The sequence below is a fragment of the Microcebus murinus genome, chromosome 2, assembly GCF_040939455.1.
Source record: "Microcebus murinus isolate Inina chromosome 2, M.murinus_Inina_mat1.0, whole genome shotgun sequence".
NCBI lineage: Eukaryota > Metazoa > Chordata > Mammalia > Primates > Cheirogaleidae > Microcebus > Microcebus murinus.
Window position 1 is genome coordinate 43739785 of NC_134105.1, and position 25324 is coordinate 43765108.

Genomic DNA, 25324 nt, shown 5'->3' on the forward strand with positions numbered 1-25324 from the left:
AAGCTTTTGATCCTAAAGATCAATTGTCTTCTTAGCCTCCTCATCAAGCCCCCCTCCCAAAATGCTACTTGCACAAAAGCATGAGTGAGGAAAGTAGAATGTACTGACAGTTTCATAGGGGAAGTAGGGGAGGGTTTATATTGCCCCACACTTGTCAACTTGAATTTCTCCTTAACATGGTTTCTCTTCAAGCCACCATAGTCTTCTCCTCTTTATCTTCTTTAACTTTCTCTCATTGAGGGACCAGTTTCCCTGGCACTCGTATTCAGCTCAGAATCTTTCCTGGGCACCCACTCATGTCCCTCCTTCATTAAGCACAACAATTCCACTCTGCCCCACAACTCTGCTTCTGACATGCACAAGTACACCCTTCCTATGCTCAGCATCAAAGTGAGCTGAGGGACCAGGATCCAACCTTCTCAGAAGGGAGCAGATAGAGATTAGTCAACAACAACACACACACATACACCCATAGTACTTGCTGCTGTGTTTTATCTCATGAAAAATTCCTTGTTAATCAGATACTTACCGAGAGCTAAGAGAGCATCGTAGTTAAGAATGTAAAACTCTACAGTCCGAGTTTGCAGCCCAGCTCTGCCACTTTCCAACTGTGTAACTTTGGACAAGTTGCTTAACTATTCTCAGCCTCAGTTCCCCCAGCTGTTTAATAGGGCTAATAACAGCATCCCTTGTAAAGTTGTCATGAGGATGGGATGGATTAATACACTGAATCAGGGGCTGGCACATAGATATCATCCAATAAACATTAACTGCCAGTAATTATTGACCAAGATCTTGTACTCATCAAGGAAAGAACAACTTAATATCCATTCATTGATTCATTATTAGATAGCTACTATGTGCTAGTCACTGATAGATTGTGGAGCTACAATGTGAACAACTTCTGATACATTTCATGGTTGGCAGTAAATACGAGTGAAATAAAACTGTAGAGTGAGCAAAGTGAGGATTACAAAGATGCTTGAGCCCTTAAGGAACCTACAACTTTTATTTAACTCACAATCCAAATCAATGTGCATTTGACAAACTAATGTCTATATTTTAAACAGCCTGAAAGGCATTGCCCCGCCCGTGGGTGAGCCCCAGGTGGGGGTGGGGTAGGGCGAGCTGGCCTGAGTTCTCTCTCTGTTGCATCCCACAGCAGCAGCCTCTGATGGAAGCTCCCCCTCCCCTAGCAGTTGAGCGTTTCTGAAGCAGGGCCTGAGCAGGGGCTGCCCCCATTCTGAGGGGGTGGACTGTCACACTGCCTTTGTCTTGTTTTCTGTCCTCCAGAGCATGCAGACCAGTTTGACCAGCAACGCCACTTCCCATCAACAGGAACATCTATAAGAAAGAAGGTCAGCATTAATTAGCCCTTCTTATATTCCAGCTGCCCTAAAGACTTTGGGATTCTGAATCTCTAATCTCCCTCTGCCAATCAATGTGCATTTTACAAACTAATATCTATATTTTAAAGAAGTGTCCTTATTTCCGGCCACTGTACTTGCCAGGCTCCTGAGTACCACAGGGCTTTTGCACATGCTGTCCCCCTTGCCTAGAACACTCTTCCCTCATGTGCTCACCTAGTCAGTCCTATTTACCCTTCAAATCTCAGTAGAAGTGTTATTTCCTTGGGGAAACTTCCTCTGACCCCTAAATCTCCATCAAGCACCCATATTATAAGCTCTCAGAGCATTTTGTGGCAGTTGTTACAAATGAAGCTTTAAATGTGTTTCTAGGACCATCCAAATAACATTGACCTTCCTTTCTAAAGCGCAATCTCCATGATGACAGGGGAGATATCTGATTTGCTCACCCAGCACCAAAACTGGCACATAGGAGGCCCTTGGCAAGCATTTGTTAAATGAATGAATGGATGAATAAATTAAGAAATAAATGGTTTCCAGCTTAGACACTTCCTAGCTATGTGATAATGGATAATTTACTTCTTCTCAATCTATAAAACAGGAGCTATGTTATCTACTAGGAGCATTGTGTGTTTTAGATGAAGTGACAACAAACAGTAATGCTCTCTACTCCCTGAGACCTGGCTTTCACCCGAGGAGTTTTTGGTTGTTGATGTGGTTTGGTTTGGATGTTGATGGCAAGTGATCAATGACTTCCATCATGATATGTTATTTGTCTGGCTTTGCCACTGACTCACAGTGTAATTATGGGTAAATTACGTAATGTCTCTGGGCCTCCCCATTGTGAAATGAGAGAGCTAAAGTGGGTGGTTCTCAAGGTCCCCTCCAACCAGCAGAAATCCTGTGGTTGTGTGAGTGCACACTCACTGGGCACGTCACTGTCTGGGGCCTGGTTGAGGTGCAGGAGAAGAGAGAGTGAGGACAAACTTGAGCATTTTGGTGGGGAGGTAAGAGTGCAGCCAGGTATTATGACCAAAGCCTGTGCAGTCAGTCCCACTGGACATGCACCTGGGTTCCTAACTTACCGTGTGACCACTGGGCAAGTTCATTTGGTACCTATGGAACTTTAGATTCTTCATTTACAAAATGGGAATACGAATAGTATCTACTTCTTGGGGCTGTTGTAAGGATGGAAATATTTAATATATGTAAAATGCAAAGTAATGATGTGCTCTAAACCTAAGTAATCAATGTTAATCTTGCTTTTACAATGTGTCAGGCATCATTCTAAGTTCCTTATAGTCCTCATTACAAACTCAAGACACTCTGTGAGGTAGTTAATAGGATCATCTCTGTTTTACAAGTGTGGAAACTGAGGCATAATGAAGTCAAGTATCTTGCTCAAGGTCACAGTTATTAGATGAGAGAGATGGAATTTAATCCAAGCTAAGTCTGAGCAAGGTGCCTAATACATAGTAAAGTGCCCAATAAATGTTGGTTGTTTTTATTGCATGTGCCATTTCCATTTTTAAGAGCATCACCAAAAGGTCACAGGAAAAAATAAAAGTGAGAGAGGTGTGAAAGGTTGGGGACTCTTAAATAATAAACTGGCCAAAGGATTTAAGAGCTGGAAGAAATCTTAATGATAGCCTAGTCTTTCATTTGTTAATCTAACATGTGTCACTGAGGAACAACTGTGCCTGGCCATAGAGACACAGGTAAATGGAACATCATCCCTACTCACAGACACAAGGGAGACAGACATGCACACCAACCCAAAACTCAATGTGCAAAAAAGCTACGATAGATATATGTTCAAAGTCCTGGGGTGGGGAGGCGACAGGAGAAACTAACTGATTCTACTTGGTAGATCAGAAGCATTTTTACAGAGAAGGGGTATCTATGCTGGAATTTGAGGGCTGAAGGGGAGCACGATAGGAGTAGATAAAGAGGGTGAGCATCTCACAATGATTCAAAGAGATGGCTTGCAAATGCCATGCACTGGTAGTCCTGTAACATGAAGCATTCTCTGTTGTGAAAATAATGAAATATACAGTCAGGAGCCAGGATGGATCTCAAGGTTCAGAGTCAACCCCTCTACTCCACACCCCCACCTTGGTCTTGTTCTTGTGAATTATTCTCTGGACTTGCCCAGAGTTTGCTTTTCTAACCAACCCTCAAAGACTCCTTACTTTTCCGATCGGTGATCTCACAGGCTGGGCCTTGGAATCCAACAGGACAGATGCAGTCACAGCGTGATTCTGAGAAGACAAGGTGGAGAGTGTGATCTACTCCAGGTGGAGCAAAGAACTCCTGGAACTCAGCCCTCTGCATCCCTGCATTTCCACCAGGTACCAGCAGAGTATGTACTTAGTGGAACAGTTTGCAATAAGCAGGTTCAGTGCCAAGAACACCTCCTCCTTTCTTGAGGGTCCCTTGCTGTGAGGGGGTATTTGTTCCCATCCCTGGGAATTACATGGACTTGTTGAGGACAATCACTCCTTACCTGACATTTGACCTATACTTATAAGCTTTCAGGGGCAGCAGCTACACTGGCAGTCACAGAGGCCAATCATCACTGACGCTCAGGTCATCACAAGAAATTGTCTAGCCTCTGCTTGGGTACCTCGAGGACCACAGTCCCCAAAAACCGAGTCTGTGGCCCGTTAGGAACCGGCCGCACAGCAGGAGGTGAGTGGCAGGTGAGCCAGTGAAGCTTCATCTGTATTTACAGCCACTCCTCATTGCTGGTATCACCCCGAGCTCCACCTCCTGTCACATCAGCAGCGGCATTAGATTCTCATAGGAGCACAAACCCTACTGTGGTAAACTGGGCATGCAAGGAATCTAGGCTGCATGCTCTTTATGAGAATCTAATGCTTCTGCCCCACCCTCCAGTCCGTGGAAAAATTGTCTTCCATGAAACTGGTCCCTGAAGCCACAAAGGTTGGGGACTACTCCTCTAGGATGGGGACCTCATTACTCTTAAATGTCTCATCCTACCTGTGGCCAGTTCTGACCCGTTGGAAGTGATTCCCTGTGTTAATTCATACTCTGCCATGGAGTTTCTCATCTGGATCACACAGAATCTCTTTACGGGACTGTCTTTCACAGGTCAGACCCTGCAAGCATCCCAGCCTGTGGCTTCATATTCTCCCTCACCCCCACCTTACAGCCTCAGGTGGGTCCCAGCTTCTAGGTCCAAATTTCACACAAGGATTTCAGCAACCCTAGATCAAAACCTTGGGCTGATGAGCTGATCCCACTTGCTGTGGAGCTGACCCTCACACAGGGGTCCTTGTGCTGATGGTAGAAATTGCAGGCCTTACACTGTCACTTATGTCTGCTTTGAGCATGTGCATCCTGTCCAAGAAGCCAGAGGCAGATCCTTCAATCCCAGCCTGGCAACGGGAACCCTTCTGCCCAAGAATACACCTCTGTTGAGCTTGCTCCATCCACGTGGACTCTGCCCCGATTCTAGCTGGCTCCCTGGCTGGACTTGCTGTGACCAGCTGCTCCTGCTGCCCTGTTTTGAGTGATAGACTGGGACTCTTCTTCAGAGTCATGCTAGCCTATCACAGTAGGAGCACATGATCCCTGGACCCCACCCCTCCCAGCTTGCCCTGCCCGCTGCAGTGACACCAGATGTGACTCCTAAAGTTAACAATCGAGTTCTAGGGGCCCATCCTTGCTGCCACCTTCAAATCTTCTCGCCACACATTAATCAGGACATGCACAAAGGGTTTCTCCTGCTCAGCCCAGGCCCCCTTCTTTGACCAGTAGAGATTTCCTGAGTCTGTTCCCACTCCTTATTATAGACCACATGGTCTCGGCCTGTAACTGTCTTCAGCTTAACGCTGCTGTCCCCCACTGTGACGCTTGGGGCTAAGAGCAGGAATCCAAACAGCCAGAGTAGTCCCTCCTAGTTGCCTACATTCTGACTTCTTGGGAAACAGAAGCAGGCAAACTGCTGGCCTTGGAGCCTCCACCAGATTATAGCTTCCACAAGGGACACCAGCTGCCTGAAAATGGTACCTTTCAGCACAGGGACTCCGTTCCCTTGGCACGGAGCACAGTGGCAGGAGCTGACTTCCCTCTGGAACTCCTCCAGGGCCTGTTTCATGTTCTGCCTCACTGTGCTAGAAAAGGCAAAATCGGTTGCTGTCACTAGTTCATACAGAGGCTCCACCTGGAAAGGGGGGAAAAGGCATTTATTTTGAGAGAAAACAGTCATCAAATAAAAGCATAAAGCAAAACGACACAGGAATAGGTGGGGCGCCAATGCAGGGAGACCACACGTGGGTGCATTTGGAGCTGGATGGATGGACACCATAGCACATAGATGGGAGCTGCCTCCCCCACCCAACATGCACAAATTAGCTCATTCAAGTTCAGGTCAACAAATATGTCCTGAATTCCTACTAAGCACCAGGCATTAAGCATAACCAATGAGGAAGATAAAATCCCTCCTCTCCAGGAACTCAGAATCTAGGGAGAGAGACGAACACACCAACAGGTGATTACAACATGGTGGTTACAGGCAACAATAGAACCTTGTAGAAAGAAGCAAGAGAGAGCTAGAGAAGAGTGGATAGTTCGTTTATCTTTGATGAGGCAGAGGTGATTTTCTAGCAGCTCTTTGAAAATATTATAGGAATATTGTTTTAACATCACTATTTTCTTCAAACTCATAAAAATCACTCATACCATGCAAGAGCCACCACCAGGAAGCCTTGCCAGAGCTCCGAAGCCCACAGGACACCTTCCGTCTGTTAAATATCCCAGATACTGCCTGCACTGCTCATTGGATACAAATTCTGTTTTTGACTGCTCCTTTATGTCACTAACTTTTTGTTTTTGGTTTTTTTTTTTTAATGTGCAGAGGTCCCTTGTTTCCTTCTCTGATTAGACCATAAGCACCTAGAGATGAGGGCAATGTCTCAGCCCTGTGTCTTCAGGGTACAGCCCCAGCTGAGTGGGTCAAGTGGCTGGATGGAAGAGGGTGGGCGTTCTCAACAAGGCAATGGTAGCAGGCATGAAGGAGAGGGGGTAGCTACGAGACACACGGAAGAAGAAACAGTCGATGCTGGTCACTCGGTGGGCATGGCAGTGTTTGAGAGGAAGAAGTCACAGATGGAGGTGGTGGTGTTTGTGGGATAGATAAACAAGAGGCACAGTCCAAAGAGGTAGTTAAAAATGTTTAGCTCCTCTTGGCTCGAGTTTCCACTCCAGGGCCGGGTTCCAGAGGCACAGTCCAAAGAGGTAGTTAAAATTGTTCAACCTGGCCCAAGCGTCAACTCCAGGGCCAGTTTCCTGTCCAGATTTTGTGGGTGATCCAGCCCTAATCCAGCCCTGGAGAGTTTAGGGTCTGTCTAAATGCAGGCAATCATGACTAATAGAAGCCTCCAGTGGGAAGAAAATTGCTTCCATTTCTTAATGCATCTGACGCTGACCTTCGCTCCAGTGGGCAAAGCAAGGCTCCTGGTGGTCCCATTGTCTCACCTTTCTGTGGTCAATGAATTGATCCAGGGGCTGTTTGCAGAACCATCCAGCCTGCTGGCCACACGTGGGGAGGGGAGCTGGGAGGCGGGGAAAGGGGCAGCTTGCTTTACAGCCGCAGAGGAGAGCCCCTCTACCTACCTGCTGTTGCTCCTGGGCACCTTGCAAAGCTGCCTTTAACCACCAATGCATTTTCCTACCAGCGCTGACATCTGCTTCAGGAGACAGAGCAAATCAGTAGCCAAACTGAAACAAACTTTCCACATATGCTGTGTGCTAGGAGCTGTGGAGCTGTGCGGATGTCCACAAGTATGATCCCACTTGATCCTCACAAATCATCAGCCCTATTTACAGGTGAGGTGAAATAACTTGATCAAGGTCACACAGTGTCATAAAATAGCATTACCAGGATTCTAATCTGAAGCCTGTGTTTTTCTTTCTAGTTCATGACGATTAATTGATAAAAATGGCTTGATTCTTTACAATCTCCATCCCAGGGTTCTCCGTGTCGCAGGCTGAGTTTGCCTTGGAATTTCCAGTAACTTCTCAGGACTCCACAGCTCCCTTATTAACTTAATATAGCACATTTGTCTGTTCTTAGGTTTGTTGTTCTATTTTTCCTGTCTGTCTTCGTTTTCCCCCATCTTCCTCCCTCCTTTTCTTTTTTCCTCATTTCTTCTTCCTCTTTCTTTCCCTCTTCTCCCCCAAATACACAATCCTGACCACTCACATTGATCATTGCATCCTCAGCACACCTGCCCTTGTGAAAATTTTCTTTATCATACAGACGGTGGACACCGTCTACTCAACGCCGTGCAAGTCTCTACAGTGGACTTTGGGGTTCTTAGTAATCACAAATAGTTATTACCGTAGTTAGCATTGATTAGGTGTTGAACTAAATACTCCACACACATTATCTAACTTAATCTTCACAACAATCTTAGGAGTTAGGTAGTCTTCTGTGTCCTCATTGTACACACAAAAAAGCTGTGGCACAGAACAGTGAAGTGCACTGACAAAAGTCACATAACCAGCAAGTGGTGGGAAAGGATTTGGACTGTTAACACCGTGGTTTGTCTCCTTTCAGTGTATACTTTTGGATAGATGGATGGATAGGTAGATATTTACACCAGATTGGTGTCATACGTACAGTTTTATCTCTCACTTTTGTCGCTTATCATAATATGAGCATTTTCCCATATGATTCACAATAGACTCTGATAAAATGATTTTTCACGGCTTCAGAGTCTCTTGTTGTATGGATAAACCACAACACATTCAACTCTTCTCCAGGTATTGAGCCTTCAGAATGTTTCCTTTTTTCTTTTCCCTTTTTTACTATAAATAACAAAATGAGACATGTCTTTACACATACATCTTAACCAACTTTTCAAATGATTTTTTTTTCAGTAGATTTTTTTTTTTTTTTTTTTTTGAGACAGAGTCTCACTTTTGTTGCCCTGGCTAGAGTGGTGCCGTGGCGTCAGCCTAGCTCACAGCAACCTCAATCTCCTGGGCTCAAGCAATCCTCCTGCCTCAGCCTCCCGAGTAGCTGGGACTACAGGCATGCACCACCATGCCCGGCTAATTTTTTGTATATATATTTTTAGTTGGTCAATTAATTTCTTTCTATTTTTAGTAGAGACGGGGTCTCGCTCAGGATGGTTTCGAACTCCCGACCTCGAGCAATCCGCCCGCCTCGGCCTCCCAGAGTGCTAGGATTACAGGCGTGAGCCACGGCACCCGGCCTTTTCAGTAGATTTTTGCATTCGGAGTTCTTGGATCAAAAGCAACAACCATTTTTAACATTGTAGATATCTCTGCTTAGATTCTTTTCCCAAAGAGTTGTATCAAATTATATTCCCATTTTGTTTTGCAAAAGTGCCCATCTCATCACTCTCAATGGCACTGAGTATTATGGATTTTTTAATCACTGCCAATTTGATAGGTAGAAAATAATATGCAGTGTTACTTTAGTTTTCATTTTTTATTACTAGAGAAGTTAAAAATTTTGCATATTTATTAGCCAACTGAGAGGTGTCCATTTCGTTTGAAATGTTTCTTTCTTAGGAATGGTATCATTCCTCACAAGTAAAGGATCTTATTTGCAGCAAAATTATTTTTTTGGTGTGTTATCTACCATTTAGCTATATTCACTGTTTCTTTATTTGAAATTCATAATTTCTTTCTGAAGATGGGATGTATCAGTCCAAATCCAACATTGTCTTTCTAGGCACAATCTATGACAGTATTTGTACTTTAAACCTTCTCTTGGCTGGAGTAATTCACCTTTAGAAAATCTTTGAGTAATTTCATTTTAGAAAGATGTGATGGTCCTTATCACTGCTTACCGAATATTTCAGCTTCTTTTCCTTCTGTAGCACATGATAGGGCTACAATTCCTGCTCTCCTTGAAGCGGGTTAGCAAGGTGACTTGTTGTAAATAGTGAAAAGGTAAGCAGAAGAGTGTCACCTCCAGGTTGAAGATTTCAAAGCAGAGTAAGATGACTTCTCCACTCTTTTATCACTGCAGTGGGGATCTTGGGAGCATGTGACAAGATAAAGCCCCTATCACCTGGATCCCTGGGTCACCACATTGAACAAAAAACCTCCTCACCAACACACTTTGGATCTGTTGTGTGACTGAGATATAAACTTTTCTTGAACTGAGCCAGTGAAATTTGGGGGTTGCTTCTCTGAAGCCTGACCTCTTTGTGAGCACCATTCACTACCTTATTTTTTCCCTTCTACTCTGGGCAATGCCTATTATTCATGTTAATACAACAGCTTCCCCATCAGCTTGGGTCCCAGATCACGGCCAAGCTGCCCTGACCAGTGTAGAAATGTAGACTCTGTCACTAGGATTACCAGTTAAAAACAAGACACTCAGTTCTATTATATTTTAATATCAGATAAACAACAAATAATTTTTTAGTATAAATATGTCCCATGCAGTATTTGGGAAATGCTTACACTAAAAATAAAAATTCCTTATTTATGTGAAATTCAAATTTAACTGGACATGTTGTATTTTCATTTGCTAAATCTGGCAACCCTTTTTTTGGTGACTCCTTTAATATTTCAAAATGTCTTTGAAATTCTTTACCCATGAATGACCATTTCACTGGGCCACAAGTTTTTCCTTCAAGACCTCATAGTTGTTGCTCCACTATCTTCAAGCATTTCCTGTTGCAAAGAATTCCAAGACTGGCTTGACTTTTACTCCTATAGGATATATTTGATACTAAAAATAAAACATTTCCCCAGGATGTGTTTCAGTATTGTTTTCAGCACTTTTGCCTAGTTTTCAATGAGTTGTTCATTTTGCATTATCAGTTCAGGGATGTTGCTCTTCTTATGTGTTTGATTAATGTATCTTCACGTTTAATCTTTCCTTTCATGGGAGGCAGTCTCTGCATTGTGGATTTCTACTTCTGTACTCTCTGTCCATCATACTTCTTTCCCGTTATTGTTTTAATCTCTTTGTCTTTGGCTTCTGCATTATAGGAACATTTTTATAGCACCTTCCACATCACTGACTCAATTTTCTGCAGTGTCAATTCTGTTCTTTATAGTTTCCAACGTAGGTTTTGATTCTGCCATTGTGCTTTTGGTTTCCTATATTCAGCCACTTCCCTTTTTATCTGATTAGTGTCTAAACACCTCAACTTCCATTTTTTTATTTCATAAAGTCCTCCTTTTAAGTGCATTATAATCACAAAGTAAATGCATTCTAAAATTTACTTCTCCTTTTCTATTTTTCAGACATATACTCATTTTCCACATCTTGAAAGTAATTTCAAACTTTTATGTTTAAAAATCTCTTTATATGCCCATTGCTGTCTCCTAAGTCTTCCTGGAACAAAGAACCACCTCTCTGGGTCTAAAATTTACCACTAGACATTGCGAATGGGTTCCTCTGTGGTCTCTTGCCGTGCCACCTGGCTTCTCTAGCAATCATTTGTCAGATCTTGATCTTGGAGACTGGTTTCTGTAATCAAGCCTTGGCTGAAACGCGTGCATCTAGGAATTGCTCGTCTAGTAAACTCTGCTGTCCTGAAGTCAGTGCCACTCCAGCTACCTGGTAAGTTGGCTTTGCAGAGAAGAATGATTCTGACATAATGTGAAGCCATCTGCAGTTTTCTCTTGCCAGAAAAGAGTATGTGTGAGAGTGGGATGCCCAGAGTGTATGTTTTCAACTCAGGGCAGGGAGGTACAGAGGTATGTAGCCCCTTTACCACTCTTGCCTCTGCCACAGCCTTCCTGAGAACAGCTCTGATTCTCTATCACACCTCACAGCACACCGCATGCTTGGCACTGGACATTTCCTGTGCCCAGGCAGGCACTTCGACCTCTCTGAGTACCGAGGCATTCTGCTGATTCTCAGTTTTTAAAAAAAGATTCAGGTAAGATATCTCAGGAAAACGTAAAGACCAGGGATCTATTTTGCCCTGAACTCTCTGTCCTTTCCCATGACCATCTGTGATGCCGGCCAGTGTCACCATGGCATCAGCCAATCCAAGATTTCTCTGGAACTGCCTGCACCTTGGCTGATTTTATCCCTCTCATGCTTGCGAGTGTCACTGCTGAATAAGTGTAGAGGAGAGGGTTTGAATGGCAGCTTTCTTGTTTTGCAGAAACTATGCATTTGACACACAAAGACACCGGGGAATTGCCAGGGCTGGGGATTGCAGAGTCTCTCATCAGAGCTCCAGCACCTCCACCTCCCACCTTGACTGCAAGGTTGAGTCTCCGGGGGATGGACACTGGCCCACCAATGACTGTGCAGGCGCTGGCAAGAAGAGGATGGTGTAAGACATGCTACGGGCACCACGTAGAAGTCCCCACAGGCAAGGACCTACCATTGCTGATGTGTGTGACAGTCCTGTTCTAACAAATGTCTTTTTAGTTTAACATTGTAAAACGCCTCTTGTTTGGGTGACAGGTGGTTAGGATCATTATTTTCTATTCAGCCAAACCCACAGGGAAGTCTAGAGGGGAGGGAAGAAGTCAAAGTCCTCTGTCTGGACCTAACAGAGAATCTTGAGCAGCCACAGATGGATCCAACCTCTCTGACCCTTGATTTTTATCAGTCATAATATGGAGATAAGAATACTTAATTTGCAGACTGTTGTGAAGATTAGATGAAATAACATTTCTAAAGCCCAATGCAGAAGGTCATGAATATAGTAGGTACTTAAGACATGTGAGTAATTGTCATCGTGTCTTATCCTGTCCTGTGAGATAGTTATGCATGTGCGTATCTTACTGTTCATGCTAGACTGTATTTTCTCACCCTCATATCTTCCTCTGTTTTCCTCCTACCTTATTTCCTGTAACATAGCAGGAACTTAGTAACTATTTGTTGGTTGAATGCATGAATGTTTAAATGAACAAATAACTGAATGAGTGATTCTCTGATGAAGTGGAAAGAATATTAACTTAAGAAGGCTAAAATTAGAAGCTGATCATTAATTTCCTTTAGCAACTCGGGGGCCCAAGTGAAAGGGAATCAGAGATCTCTAGGCGGTGCTGAGCAGTGTGTTATAAACTACTTATTCCAGATATATTTTCTACTGTAGTGTATATGCCTCAAGGTGAGGGCGTGCATTGTACTGATTGCTGAATTCTGTACCCTGGCTTCCAGTAGGCCCTCAGAAGCTAATTTCTGAGTAGAGGGAGGGATGGGTAGAGAAGCTTCCCATACCTTAACCTTGACGATGGCCGGGTTGTACTGCACTGCGTCTCCCCACTCCTGCATCAGCTCTGCCGTGGGCAGCTCCTTGAATGCCAGCGCAGTGATGTGCTCACTGGCCCCTCCTCGTACGAGGACCACCAAGTCCTCCACCATGGTGCTCCTCTTGTTTCTGTCTGGGACGGACACGGAGAGCTAGCATGTCATCAGAGCATCCACTTTTATACCCTGGAATTTGCTACAACCCAACCAACAATTTGGTTACCATGAATTTCACTGAGCTTGCCTGGGACACATGGGTGGAAAAGTGGGAAGTCGTGGTACCTGGGGTAAAAGGGGAGCTCATCCAATCATATATAACACAAGCTGGGGGCAGGACAAGAAAGGGACATTTACCTTGAGCATCTATAAAGTGCCAGTCGCTGGATGAGTTTATAAAGATAGAGAGATGATAGATTAATTAGATAGAGAGATAGATAAACAGATTAACAAATAGGTAAATAGGTAAACAGGGAAGAAAGTAAGTAGGTAGATAGATAGATGATGGATAGGTAAATAGGTAGATTGACAATAGATTGGTAAATAGGTAGATAGGTTTTAATATATTTTTTTACCTGACAACTGTATTATGAGCCAGGCATCATTAGCTCTAACTTCACAGATGATGAAACTAATATCTGGAATTGTTAAGTCACTTTTCCAGGCCCACACAGCTAGTGGCTGATGAAGCTAAATTTTAAACAAGATCTGCCCATCTTCATAGCCACTGCTCCTTGGTCAAATAACTTTCCTCTCACCAAACTGGTTCCACGGTGAAGCTGAGTTCACCCGCTCACCCCTCGCCCTGCACACCTGACCTGGCATGAAGCCAGCTCCGACTCTTCCGGCCTTGCTGTCTTGGACAAAGCACTTACATTGAATGATATTTCTCTTTTCCTCTTCTATAAAGTGGGTCCTTTACATCCACATAAAGGATAAATTGCACGATAACACCTAATAATTATTGACCATTTATGCATCAGTCACTAATCTAAGTTTTGTACATGTATGAACTATTTAATATTCACTATCAAATAGAAACTATGTAATCCCACTTTGTGGCTAAGAAATCTAGGAGAGGAGAAGGTACTTACCCAGACAGCCCTGCCCAGGCCCTAAACTGTATGGCTTCTTTGTGTGAAATGACAAGCATGGGACAATCTGGGTGCTCAAAATGTGACAGATGCTCACAGAACAGTCAGTGGCTACTATGAAGTGACTATTATTTCCACGTCTCATAAAGTTGCTTAGAAAGCCCTCAGTCATACCAGTGAGCCACTCCCATTCTAATGTGTCTGTGTCCCCAGTGTCGAAAGAACTGGTGTAAAATGGCTCCTCATTTCTGAGCCTGCAACACTTGAGCATCATAGAAAAAAGGGAGTCTCACACAGTGCTGTTAGGAGCATAAACTGGTACAACCATTTTAGAAAATAGCACGGCACTATCTAGTCAAGTAGAAAAAGTCTATCCTCTACAACCCAGCAATTCCAGTCCTATGTGTATTCCCAGGAAAAACACTTGTACAGGTACACCAGATGACTATGTAAGACGTTCATAGCAGCACTGTTCATACATGCTTGAAAGAAGAAATAACCCAAATGTTCATCAACAGCAGAATGGACAAAAAACAACAGTGGCATGTTCACACAAAATAGTATGCAGCACTGGAAGTGAACTAATTATAGTTACATACAAAAACGTGACGTTGAATGAAAAATATAGGAATGGAAAGATTTCATTCCATCCATATAAAGTTCAAAAACAAGCAGCATTAAGCCATATTGGCTAGCGATACATATAGGTGGTAAAACTATAAAGAAAGGAAGGACATATTTAGCACAGAAGTTGGGATAGTGGTTATCTCCAAAAGGGAGGGAGGCATTGGAATTAGCCAGGGTTTCTGGGGTGCTGGGTCCTGTTCTATTTGGTGACCTGGATGGGGGTTACTTCACAAGTCTTCTTTAAGGAGCGCCTGTGGTTTACACACGCCTCCCTATGTGTGATGTGTCTTCCATCCCAGCCCCACCAACACAGACAAATAAACCACAATATCAACAAGCCAGTCCCAGTCACAAGTGCAAGAGATTGTGCTAGACTAGTGGGTAATTTTTGTGGTGGCTGTTTTATTTTGTTTTGTGTCTAGTGTGGAGTTTTTCCTTCACATATGATTCCAGGCACATGCGTAGTAAGTACAGCAGGAAAAGGCAGAGCTGCTTGGGTGCGGAAGGGGTTAGGGATGGAAGTCGTGCTGCTCAGCCTCTCGCCTACTGCAGTTGCATTGCTTCCAAGTTTCCTGCTCCCAGACACCTGGCTTCAGTACTCAGCTCAGGTCTGGTCTTTCCTGCCATTTGGATGCTGCTATAGGATTTGCAGCTTTGCCTGCTCTTCTGGTCTTCCTCTCTCCCATTATCTCAGGTAAGGACTGGCCTCCTCCACCTGCCACCCACCCCATCATCCTGCGTCTAGCCAGGCCAACTCCCAGGCCCTAGAGCAGATTTACATGCTTAGATATTTTTCTCCTGCCTAAAACCCACGAAACTTTATTCCTCAAGTTGCAGTTCACATATTCCCTCCCCTAGGAAGCCTGCCCTGATGCTTAGACTGGAACATCACACGGCCTTGCCATTGCCTCTTTAGTTGTTTGCCTACCTCATGTGAGCACTGTGAGGATAGGAATTCCATTCTATTCATTTTTGCATATTTAGCACAGAGTAGGAGCCTGGGAACTTTTTACTGGAAGAATTATTATTTTAATTGAAATATTAATGCCTTGGAATATCGAGTGTTTTGCTTAAAGAAAGCCTGGGAGCAGAGGTGCTAGGGAGGAAAAGATTATATAAGCACAGAAATCACGAGCCCCAGCCACTCACCTTTGATTTCATTCAGAATATCCCTGCACTTGCTCTCCGACACCCCCAGCCTGACGTAGACCTCTTTAATGGCACCACCAATTTTAAAATCGTTTTTGGCACAAGCGTGGACGTTGCTAAGAGAATAATCTGAAGAAAGAAAGGAAGGAGGTTTATGATCTGAAAGGTAATGCACTCTCCCTTTCCCTCTGACTGACTCCAGAGGCCCTTTCCAGGTGTCACAAGGACTCAGGTTCAAATGAGTGGGTCACCAGCCTGGTGACCAGAAATACTGGCAGCTACTGGCACAAGGTCATAGACTCCCAGGGCTCAGACTTTACTTCCCCTTTCGGCTCCTCCCAATACTCTGAGGATTTTTGCTGCCCTCCAAAGAGAGGAAGTGCTCAGAGTCATTTTCTAAAAATGTGACTCCTTATCAGGTTTCTAGGGATAGGACCTGTAAGTACAGAGGTTGCTACAATCTGCCCACCCTCCACTGACCCACCCTTCTCTGATATTTGATAAAGTAGAAAAAGCTTTTAATTAGTTAATTGAGGTAATGCAAGTAAAATGTCTAGCATAGCACCTGGCAAAGAGGAGGAGCCAATTTCCCTTATTTTGTCTTTCTTTTTGTACTATTTTCCACTTGTTCCTCCCTAATTCTCCCCAAGACATCCTCCCCTGGTCTTTCTGAAATCTCAGACATGACTTGTAAGCACCTTTCTGTAGCGCTTTGAGGCCAGTGTGGGGAGAGAAGAGCTACTTTGACCAGCAGGGTGGTCCAACAATGTTGTTGTAGGTTGGCTTTTTCTGAAAGTCCATTTCTTAAGACATGAATCCCATCAGATAGCAGCAGGTGTTACAAGAAAAAGAGCTTCTGTGGTTAATTACATATGACAAATATTGCATCCAAAGAGGTGGAGAGGTCATTTTACTGCAGTGCATTCATGAAACTCTAAAAGTGGGATCTATTATGTGTTTTCCTGACTTATTTGGTTACAAAGCCCCTTTGTAGGACGTAATTTGAAACTATGAGGAGCACTTTTGAAACCACTGTTACGAAGGAAGGTCACCCTGGTCTTGGCAAGACTAAGGCCACATGGACATAGATTTATACCATATATCATGTATCCTCTTGCAAGTGCATTAGACTTGTAACCAAGCCCTGGCTTTGCCACTGTGGGACCCAAGGAAGTTCTGTGTGACCCAGAGAAGTTAATACAATAAGTGCCATGTTGTAGGAAAGAATACTGGATTGGAAAGCGGGACTCACAGCTTGGGCTGTGGCTGACTACAGTTAGCAAGCTCTGGGATATCTGTACAGAGAACGGATTATAGAGGGGACATGGGGGGTTGAATATTAGTTTGGAGACTAAGGGGGTAATCTGGGACCTTGCTACTTCAGTGTGGTCTATGGGCCAGCGGCAGCAGCATCACCTCAAAGCTTGTGAGAAATGCAGACTCCCAGGTCCCACCCCAAACCTATCAGATCAGAACCTGCCTCTTCTAAGACTCATACCTAATTCACACTGACATTAAATTTCTAATATGAAGCTCTGGTCATGGGTGAGCTCACAGTAGTAACAGTAAAAATAGAAAATATAATTTGGAGATAGAGTTGATGGGACTTACAAATAGATTGGAAGGGAAGAAAAATAATCGAGGTTGACTCCTAGGTTTTTGGCTTCTGCCACTGGTTGGATACTGGAATCATTTCTGAGATGAGGATGACTATGGAAGAACTATATTGGGGAAAAGCAAATCAAAAGTCCTCTGGGGCACCTTAAAGTTCATGATGGTTGTTTCACATGCAAATGAAGATATCAAGAAGCCATTTCAATATAAGCTATCAGGTGCAGGGAAGAGATCCAGGATGAATATATGGATTAGGAGTTATCTGCATTTAAGGGCTGAGGAGGACTGACAGTAACAAGTTAAAAAGAGAAGGAAGAGGAATCTGCAATTGAGACCGTGAAGGTATAGCCAAGGAGCTAGAAAAGTAGAAGTACAATTTAGGACTCTTCCCCCAACCACGGATATCAGCTTTTCCCCGTCAACTCATTGTTCCCGTGTGCCCCTCTGGGAAAGCCAGCGTCCCTTGGGCACTGTACCTGCTCTCTCCATGGCCTCTTTGTTCATAATAAGCGTGTATTCATAAATGCCCCCGAGCACGGCCTCGGTGATGTAGTGGGTCCCGAAATCGCGGAAGAGATCTCTGTATTCCCCATAGCTGTACTCCAGGGGCAGCTGCTTGACTCTCTGAAGGAATTCGTAATGGAGCATGAGGCTCCTGGGCTTCAGCTTGTAATGTGCTACTTCAAGGTCAGAGCGTGCGTGCAGAAACACGCTTTTCTAAATGAAAGACCAACATGGGAAAAGCAGACCTTTAAAGTTAGGAATCTGGAACAAGAAGATGAACTTTACAAATACCATCCAATGTTCTCAGCCTGGGGTCATCACTCTTATGATTCCTTTAGGATACTTGAGGGAAGACAGCCTCTTTGACAAGCTTTCAATTCTCATAAATATTCCGACATCCTTTTCAGCTTGGAAGAGCTTGCTCTTCTTTCTCCTCCTGACTGTAGCGAGTGAGGACAGTGAAGGGTAATGAAAGCAGGCAAGGCAGGGGGCAGCTGGGGCACACGGGGCCACTCTGATGGCACACAGGCTTTGCTAACCTGCAAAGACACCCACTTTACTTATGCCTTGTAAAGTCCAGGAAGAGAAGCCACTCGAGAAAGAGTAAAAGTGGTGCTTCGAGGTGGCCAGTTATGGCATCGTAGGTGGGAGTCTGCAGCCTACACACCAAACCCGGTGCCTGCTCTTGTAAATAAAGAGTTATTGGAATGCAGCCACGTCCGTTTGTTCGTGTATTGTCTGCAGCTGCTGTCTCACCACAATGGCAGAGTCGAGTAGTGACAAAAGAGACCCTGCAGTCCCACAAATCCTAAAATATTTACAATCTGGCCCTTTGCAGAAAAAGCTTGGTGATCCCTGATGTATGGGATAAACTGAAAGCTGGCAGTGGCAGATGAAGCGCAAGCATCTAGGAGGTATTACTGCAACCCCAGCTGAGTTTCCTATACAGTGGTGTAGGCAGAGGAGAAGGGGAAGGTGGGAAACATCGGTGAGATGCTCTCTCCCCAAATCCTAAATCCTTCAGCTCTATAAAGCCATGCCAGCTCTGCTGGGGCCTACTGCCCAGGCCCCTCACTTTGTCTCCTAGCTGCTCTCATCCCATTCTAGTCCTGTCCAGTGTCCCCTGACCCTCTTCCTTCCTCTTTACCCTTCCTACCTAAGCAGTCCTAAGTGCTCTGTTCATTATCATTTTTCCAAACATTGCATCTCTTCTTGCTTGGATTATTATAAAAGCTTGGCCCTAATCTCCCTTCTTTCTCCAGCCTGCCTTCCATGCCCCCACCAGAGGCGATGCCATAACACCCTGACAGTATTATGATAATGCTTCTTTGCACTTAACACAAAACCCTGCATTGCTCACTGTTGGCTCCAGAAGAAAATCAACCCCCTTACTTTGAACATAAGACCATCATAATCTTTCCCCCAAATGCCTCTCTGGCTTCAATTTCTACAACCCTGAAGTTTTTCTCTCCATACATTATTTTCTACCAACCACGCTAGCCATCAGCATTCACCAACTTTTCTCTGTTCTCCAAACCTGCCATTCTCTTTCACAGTGCAATTCTGCACATATATTCCTTTTCCCTGAAATGTTCTTTCCACCTTTTCTGCCTGACACATGCCTACTTATCTTTTAAATCCCTACTTAACCATTGCCTCCTATTTGATACCATCCCCGAGAGTCCCAAACATGCACTCATACTCCCTTTTCTAGCATTGCATCGCACTTGTTTATGTTTCCTTCTTAGCATATGCCATGCTACATTACAATTCATATAAAGAATTCAAAATAGTGTATCTGCTTAAACATTTACCTCTCCTGCTAGACTGTGAACATTTAGGTCCCCAGTCTCTAGGGCAGTGCTTAGCACAATGTTAACATCCCATAACTGCCCATTTGAATCAGGGAGGTGGCATGGAAGGAGGGAGAGAAGGAGAAAGAAAGGAGTAAAGAGATAGCACCTTTTGTTTTCCCTTCTACCAAGGTTTCTTTGCTTCATCGCTACAGTTCATTCTTGAGTACCTACTAAGTGCCATTCTGAGTCTAAAGATGGAAGAAACAGTTTCTGCACCCAAGAAGTTCACATCCTGAAAGATGAGGAAAGATAAGCAAAGATAGTAACAGTCTAATTAATGTTTGCTGCCCATTGGTGGCTGGTTAATATTTCAGCAGCAGAGACCTTTCTGAGCCCCTCAGCAATTCTTTTATTCTCTGTGAATCACCGTAGACTTTCAGACTTGATCTCTCCCATGTTCCCTCCTGATTAATTTGCATCACGCCCATGTTGAAAACTCTCAGTGGCTGGAGAATAAAATGTACCTTCCTCACTTTGGAACTTAAGGTTCCTCAAATCTACCAGTCAGTTGGCTCTCCAACTTCATGTCCTGTTTCTTCCCACTGTAATTACTTCTCTTCCACTGAATCACAGGCTTTGCCTTTACCTTCTGGGCAACAGGGAGCAGATGATCTGATGGGCTTAGTATTATAGAAACATTTCTCTGGCAGCACATGCACGTGAAAGGGAAAGTTGGGAGACGGAGACCATTTAGTAGAGCAGAGCAAGAGATGAAAGGATCTGGGCTAATCAAGCCATGATAGGAGTTAGAATGACAAAATACTGGAGAGTAATGCTAGAGGATTTGTTGACCAACAGATGTGGAAATGAAGCAAAGGTGAGAGCCAAATATGATTCTGCAGGTCTTAGGTCCTGGGAAAGTAGAATGGAAAAAATGCCATTAATGTGGATTGAACATTTAGGAGGAAGAAATTGCTTTGAAGTGTCAGCAAGGCATCCAGGTGAAGATGCTTGGAAGAGTGAGCAGGGAGGGGCAGGGCTGGAACTTAATGGAAAGGTTAGAGGCAGTGGGAAAGGCTCTTAGCTTGTGCCTGTAAAGGAGGTGAGTGGAAGAGGGCATGGAAAGGGGGTGTGAACATGGCGTTGTAGAGTACAAAGGGAAGACAGCCACAAATAAATAAAGAATAGGTGGGTCTATGGAACCCAGGAAGGATGGTGATAGTAGCAGAAAGAAAGCAGGAGGGACAGGAGAGCAATGGTTTGGTCAACTCCACCCACTGCCCCAAGAAGTCAGGGAAGAGATCTTGGGTGACCTTCTAGAGAAGAATTTCAGCTGGATGTTCAGGACAGAAGTCAAATTGCTATGGTTGAAAAGTCTCCAGAGGTGTTTTGGTCTGGCAAAGCTACATCTGAAGCTCATTGAAAACCAAAGGAAAAGCTTATTAGAAAATGAGAGAAAATAGTAATATAGTTATAGAAGGCCATCTCTGCCACGCCTCTTCAAAAAATAAGTTAGTATAAGACTAAGCTATTCTTTGTTAAAAGATTTTGAAGAAAACACAAATATAATAGGTTGTTAGGACTAGCAATAATGTGGAATAAAGATACGTCTGTGGACATGAAATTTCAAAAAAATCCATATGCTATGGTTTGAATGTCTCCTCCAAAACTCCCAATGAAATGTAATTGCCATTGTAACAGTGTTGAGAGGTAGGGCCTTTAAGGGATGATTAGGTTGTCAGGGTTCTGCCTTCATGAATGGATGAATGCTGTCATCTAAGGAGTCAGTTCCTGATAAAAGGGTTAATTTCAGCACCCTTTTTCTCTGTCTCAAGCATGTGCTTCCTTGCCACGCGATGTCTTCCACCATGTTATGATGAAGCAATAAGGCACTCGCCAGGTGTGGCCCCTTGATCTTGGACTTCCCAGCCTCAGGAACTGTCAGCCACATAAATCTCTTTTCTTTACAAATGGTCAGTGGTATTCTCTTATAGCAACATAAAATGGAGTAAGACAAAATGTAAGTTTAGAAGCAACAAAAGGGTACTTACAGTATGAGAGAATCGTTTGGTTCGGCTAATATAATGTTTGCCTAGGTCACTTTCACTCTTAATGCCAAGTTCAAATATTCCAGTTATTTTAAAACCCAGACTGAAACTAGACTTTTTAGTTGCTTTCGTTATGACGTTGTGCTCAAAATCCGAGTATGATTCATATTCTGCCAGCGCAAATTCATATTTGCCTTGGGTCTAAAGGAAGAAAAAAGAAAATGTTTTTATTTCATTTGACTCAAATCTACTCTACTCTTACTATGTGTTGGATACTAGACTAGATGTTCTGGATACAGAAAAATCGGGGCCAATTTGTGTTCCCACCCTCAGAGCTCCTGATTCAGTAGGAGAGACAGACCTATTCAATAGTGTGGGTGGAAGCCCAGAGGTGGGTGCTTGATTTGGATTTCAACTGGCAGAAGTGCAAAGAAGACATCCCAGGCCATGGGCTCGGCTTAAGCCAAGGCATGGAGGTGGGAAGGGCAGGAAGTGTTCCAGGAACTGCAAGCGTTCGAATGTGTGGTGAATCGGAAGATACGAGAGTGAGGCGAGAGGCAAGGTGTTGTGAGAAGTTGGGCTGGCAACAAAATGTTGAGGCTTTTGAATTACTCTGAAATCTAGGCTTAATTAAGCCAAAGATGAGCCAGCAGAGGAAGAGGTTGAACCTCAGAAAGATCATTTGGGACAGCATGTAGGTTGGACTGGAAGGGACAAATTTGGAGTCAGAGCCCAGCCAGTGCAAGGGCTGTGTGAGGAGCGCAGGTGATGGTTGATGAGGGTCTGGTCTACGGCGGTGGTGGGAATGAAGTGACAAGGGCAGGCAAGTGCCTTGGAGAGAACTTAGGGAACCATTTGCTCCAGAATCTGTGTTCCTCATCCTGTGCATGGGAGAACTGCCTTGGTGGCCCTGGGGTGGCCAATCTGGAGTCACCTCCATCTCCCCTCCCATCATCTTGCAGACACCTGCAATTCCCAGAAGGAGACACAACACCTTGGCTGCTGCAGGGGGTGGGTGGGTAGGGGAAGCAGAAGTGACTGGTGACGTGACATGGTCTGCAGGAAGGCTACTGAGATGCCACTGTCCTTGCCTGGCTAGATGACTTTAGACAACTGACTTAAACTTTCTATGCCTCAGTTTCTTCATGTGTAAAATGGAGACAAAATTGTCACTCCATCAGGCTTGACGTGAGGACTGAGCCTGCACAGGTAGAGCACGGCTCGATGCCTGGCGCAGACTCAGAGAATGCTGGCAGTGGACCGCGGAGCCTTTATTTATGCCGAGTCCTGCCGAGTTGGGATCTGCATCAGCCTGGAGATAAGCGGCTGCCCTGAGACCCGCCCTTGAAAGTACAGGCTTTGAGGATGACCCTGGCCCCCAGATAGAGGCATGTTTGTCCCTAGGCTCATTTTCTTCTCTCCTGGCCAGTAAGTGTGGGGGGTGAGGGAAAGGGGGAGGGGGGAGAGGAGGAAGGTAGCAGCCTAGCCTAATTTGGAAGTGGAAATTACCATCAAGGTCCTCTAGTCCAGCCCCCTCATTTTATAGATGAGGAAACTGAGGCAGAGTGGAAAAGGGACTTAGCCTTGGGTAAAATGGGGGCCTGTGGCAGAGCCAGGCCTGTGGTCATGTGTGGCCTTATCAGGTCCTAAGTGTGTGCCCTGCAGTCGGTTCTAAACCTCACTCCCTGTGACATGTGCCTCTAAGTCTGTACATTAGTTATAACAGAGGCTTCCATCGGGTAAACATTTTCTAACCTGGGATGCTTGAAACAATGCCTGCTTCTAACAGGCAAGGACCTGGTCACAATGATAACAGGGTCGACAGCAAGAGTTAACATTTCCTGCACACTCACCATTAAACCAGGTGCTGTGCTAAACACACATATTATCTCACTAATTCTCTCCTTGCAGGGTGGGACCTCATAACTCCTAATTTAAAGCTAGGAAAACAGAGGCTCAGAGCATTTAGGGGTACATAGATGGTAAGTGGCAGAGCCACCAAGTCTGTGTGACTCCAAATCTTAAACTTTATTTCTCTCTTTCAGGTAGCTTTTGGTATGACCGTTGCTATTATTACTGCTACTGCCACACCACTACCATGACTGCGCACACCATGGGATCCACGCCAGTGTCGTGAGGAAGGAACAGCCCCTTTTACATACAGAGAAACTGAAGCTCAGAGGGACAAAGGGATGTAGCCAAGGTGGCACAGCTAACAGTGTGTCCTCAGCCTTGGATCCATGGCAGCTGGGTCCTCCTTTAGTGCTCCCTCCACTGCTGCCTGGCTGCCACTCACCTGTGGCGTGTAGCTTTCCACATTGTATGGCTTCCTAAACCTCGTGTTCAGGATGTAATGCGGGGAGCATCCACCGGCGTAATACCTGTGATCGAGAACCGGGCCCTCCAAACTGTTGGTGAACAAATTTACCCTGCAAGGAAGGCACAGAGATGGTGAAGAGGCTAGGGTTTCGGGTTGTGTGACCTTGCTTGGCCAACCCTACTGAGTGAAGCCAAAAATTCCTTGGCATAGCATTCAAGGCCTTTGCTATCTGCTCCTGGTTTGGAAAAACAGAGGGCAGAAAAGCAAAAGCTGGTTTGCTTTTCTGCCTTCATGTCTGGCCACTCCTGACCATGACAGCATGCTCCGGTCCCCAGCCATGTGCAGAGGCTGGCTGTTGCTCCAGTCTGCTTCCCTGGGCCCAGAATGCTCTTCCAGTCATTCACTATTTTATCTCCTACTTGTCTGTCAATATTGAGCTCTACTGTCACCTGTGGCAAGAAGGTGTCACCAACGCCTGTCATGCCTGAGCGCCCCACCCTAGCTGGGTAAGAGGCACTCACAACACCCTGGGCTTGCTACATCATGAATGTATCATTCTGCACCACTACATTTTCCTTACAAGAGTGGGCGAGTAGACTAGAGAAGAAGGTGGACTCTGCAGCCAGAGAAGTGAGATCAAGTCCCTATTGTGCCACTTACTAGCTAGGTGACCTTGGGCAAACCAGTTAACCTCTGTGTGCCTCAGTCTCATCCTATGCAAAATGGAGACAATGAAAAAACTACCTCATGCGGATGTTGTGAGGATCACTCATGTCAACATTTATTAAGTGCTTAAAACACCACCTTGTCCCTGGTAAAGGTTTGCTTTTTGTGTGTCTGTCACCACCACCAGACTATGAGCTGTTTGAGGGTGGTGGTTTTCTTAATTTCTGTAAGACCCCTATCATGACAGATGCTCAAAAGAATGACCATTTACCGAGACTTAACTGGTGACAGACACAGCAGTGGGTGGCTCCATGCAGCATCTCGTTTAGTGTCCTGAATCCCTGGTCAGCCGTGTTATGATCTCCATTTTAGAGAGGAAGCGGTCCAGCCTCCGCTTGGACACCATTCTCACCGCTGCCCAGGGGGAAGCCTTCCTTGCCCATCTCTGCCCACGGAAAGCCCTTTTTCTACTGTAAGGAGCTCTGTCTCCTAACAGCTTCCACCCACTGGCCTGGGTTCTCTTCCTCACCAGAATTGTTTGAGGACTCTTTCCCATGACAGATTTCCATGTATCATGATAATGTATACCTATTTACCTTGTTTAACAAATACAATGTGGTTATTTATTTTATTTAACAAATACAACACGGTGCTTACTTTGCAAAAGCACCATCCTCATCAATGTACACATGTTGGCTCATGGAATCCAATCCTTATGAGGTAGGTATTATTATTTTCCCCATTTTACAGATGAGGGTAATTGACTAGCCCAAGGTTGCCCTGCCCGCAGCAACTGGTGGGGCTGGGGGTTCAAGGACAGAGTCTGTATTCTCCCTGCCACACAAGCTGCCTCTCAGTTTATTACAGTCACATTAGCTTATTCAATCCTCATGGGACTTTGAAAGA

The 25324-nt window shown here is 44.7% G+C and overlaps 1 protein-coding gene across 1 annotated transcript in view; it reads right to left on the minus strand.

The window, feature by feature from the left end:
* Positions 1-990: 990 nt before the first annotated feature.
* The window catches only part of C8B (complement C8 beta chain), a 36212-nt gene continuing 11878 nt past the window's right edge, over positions 991-25324 (minus strand). Inside the window, exons 5-12 of the mRNA XM_012785123.2 lie at positions 23729-23861; positions 21436-21633; positions 17561-17801; positions 15471-15599; positions 12574-12737; positions 5403-5556; positions 3560-3628; positions 991-1344 (exon numbers count right to left, since the gene is read on the minus strand). Of these exons, the coding sequence (XP_012640577.2) occupies positions 1193-1344; positions 3560-3628; positions 5403-5556; positions 12574-12737; positions 15471-15599; positions 17561-17801; positions 21436-21633; positions 23729-23861 (1240 nt within the window). The 3' untranslated portion in view covers positions 991-1192. The remainder of the gene's footprint in view (positions 1345-3559; positions 3629-5402; positions 5557-12573; positions 12738-15470; positions 15600-17560; positions 17802-21435; positions 21634-23728; positions 23862-25324) is intronic.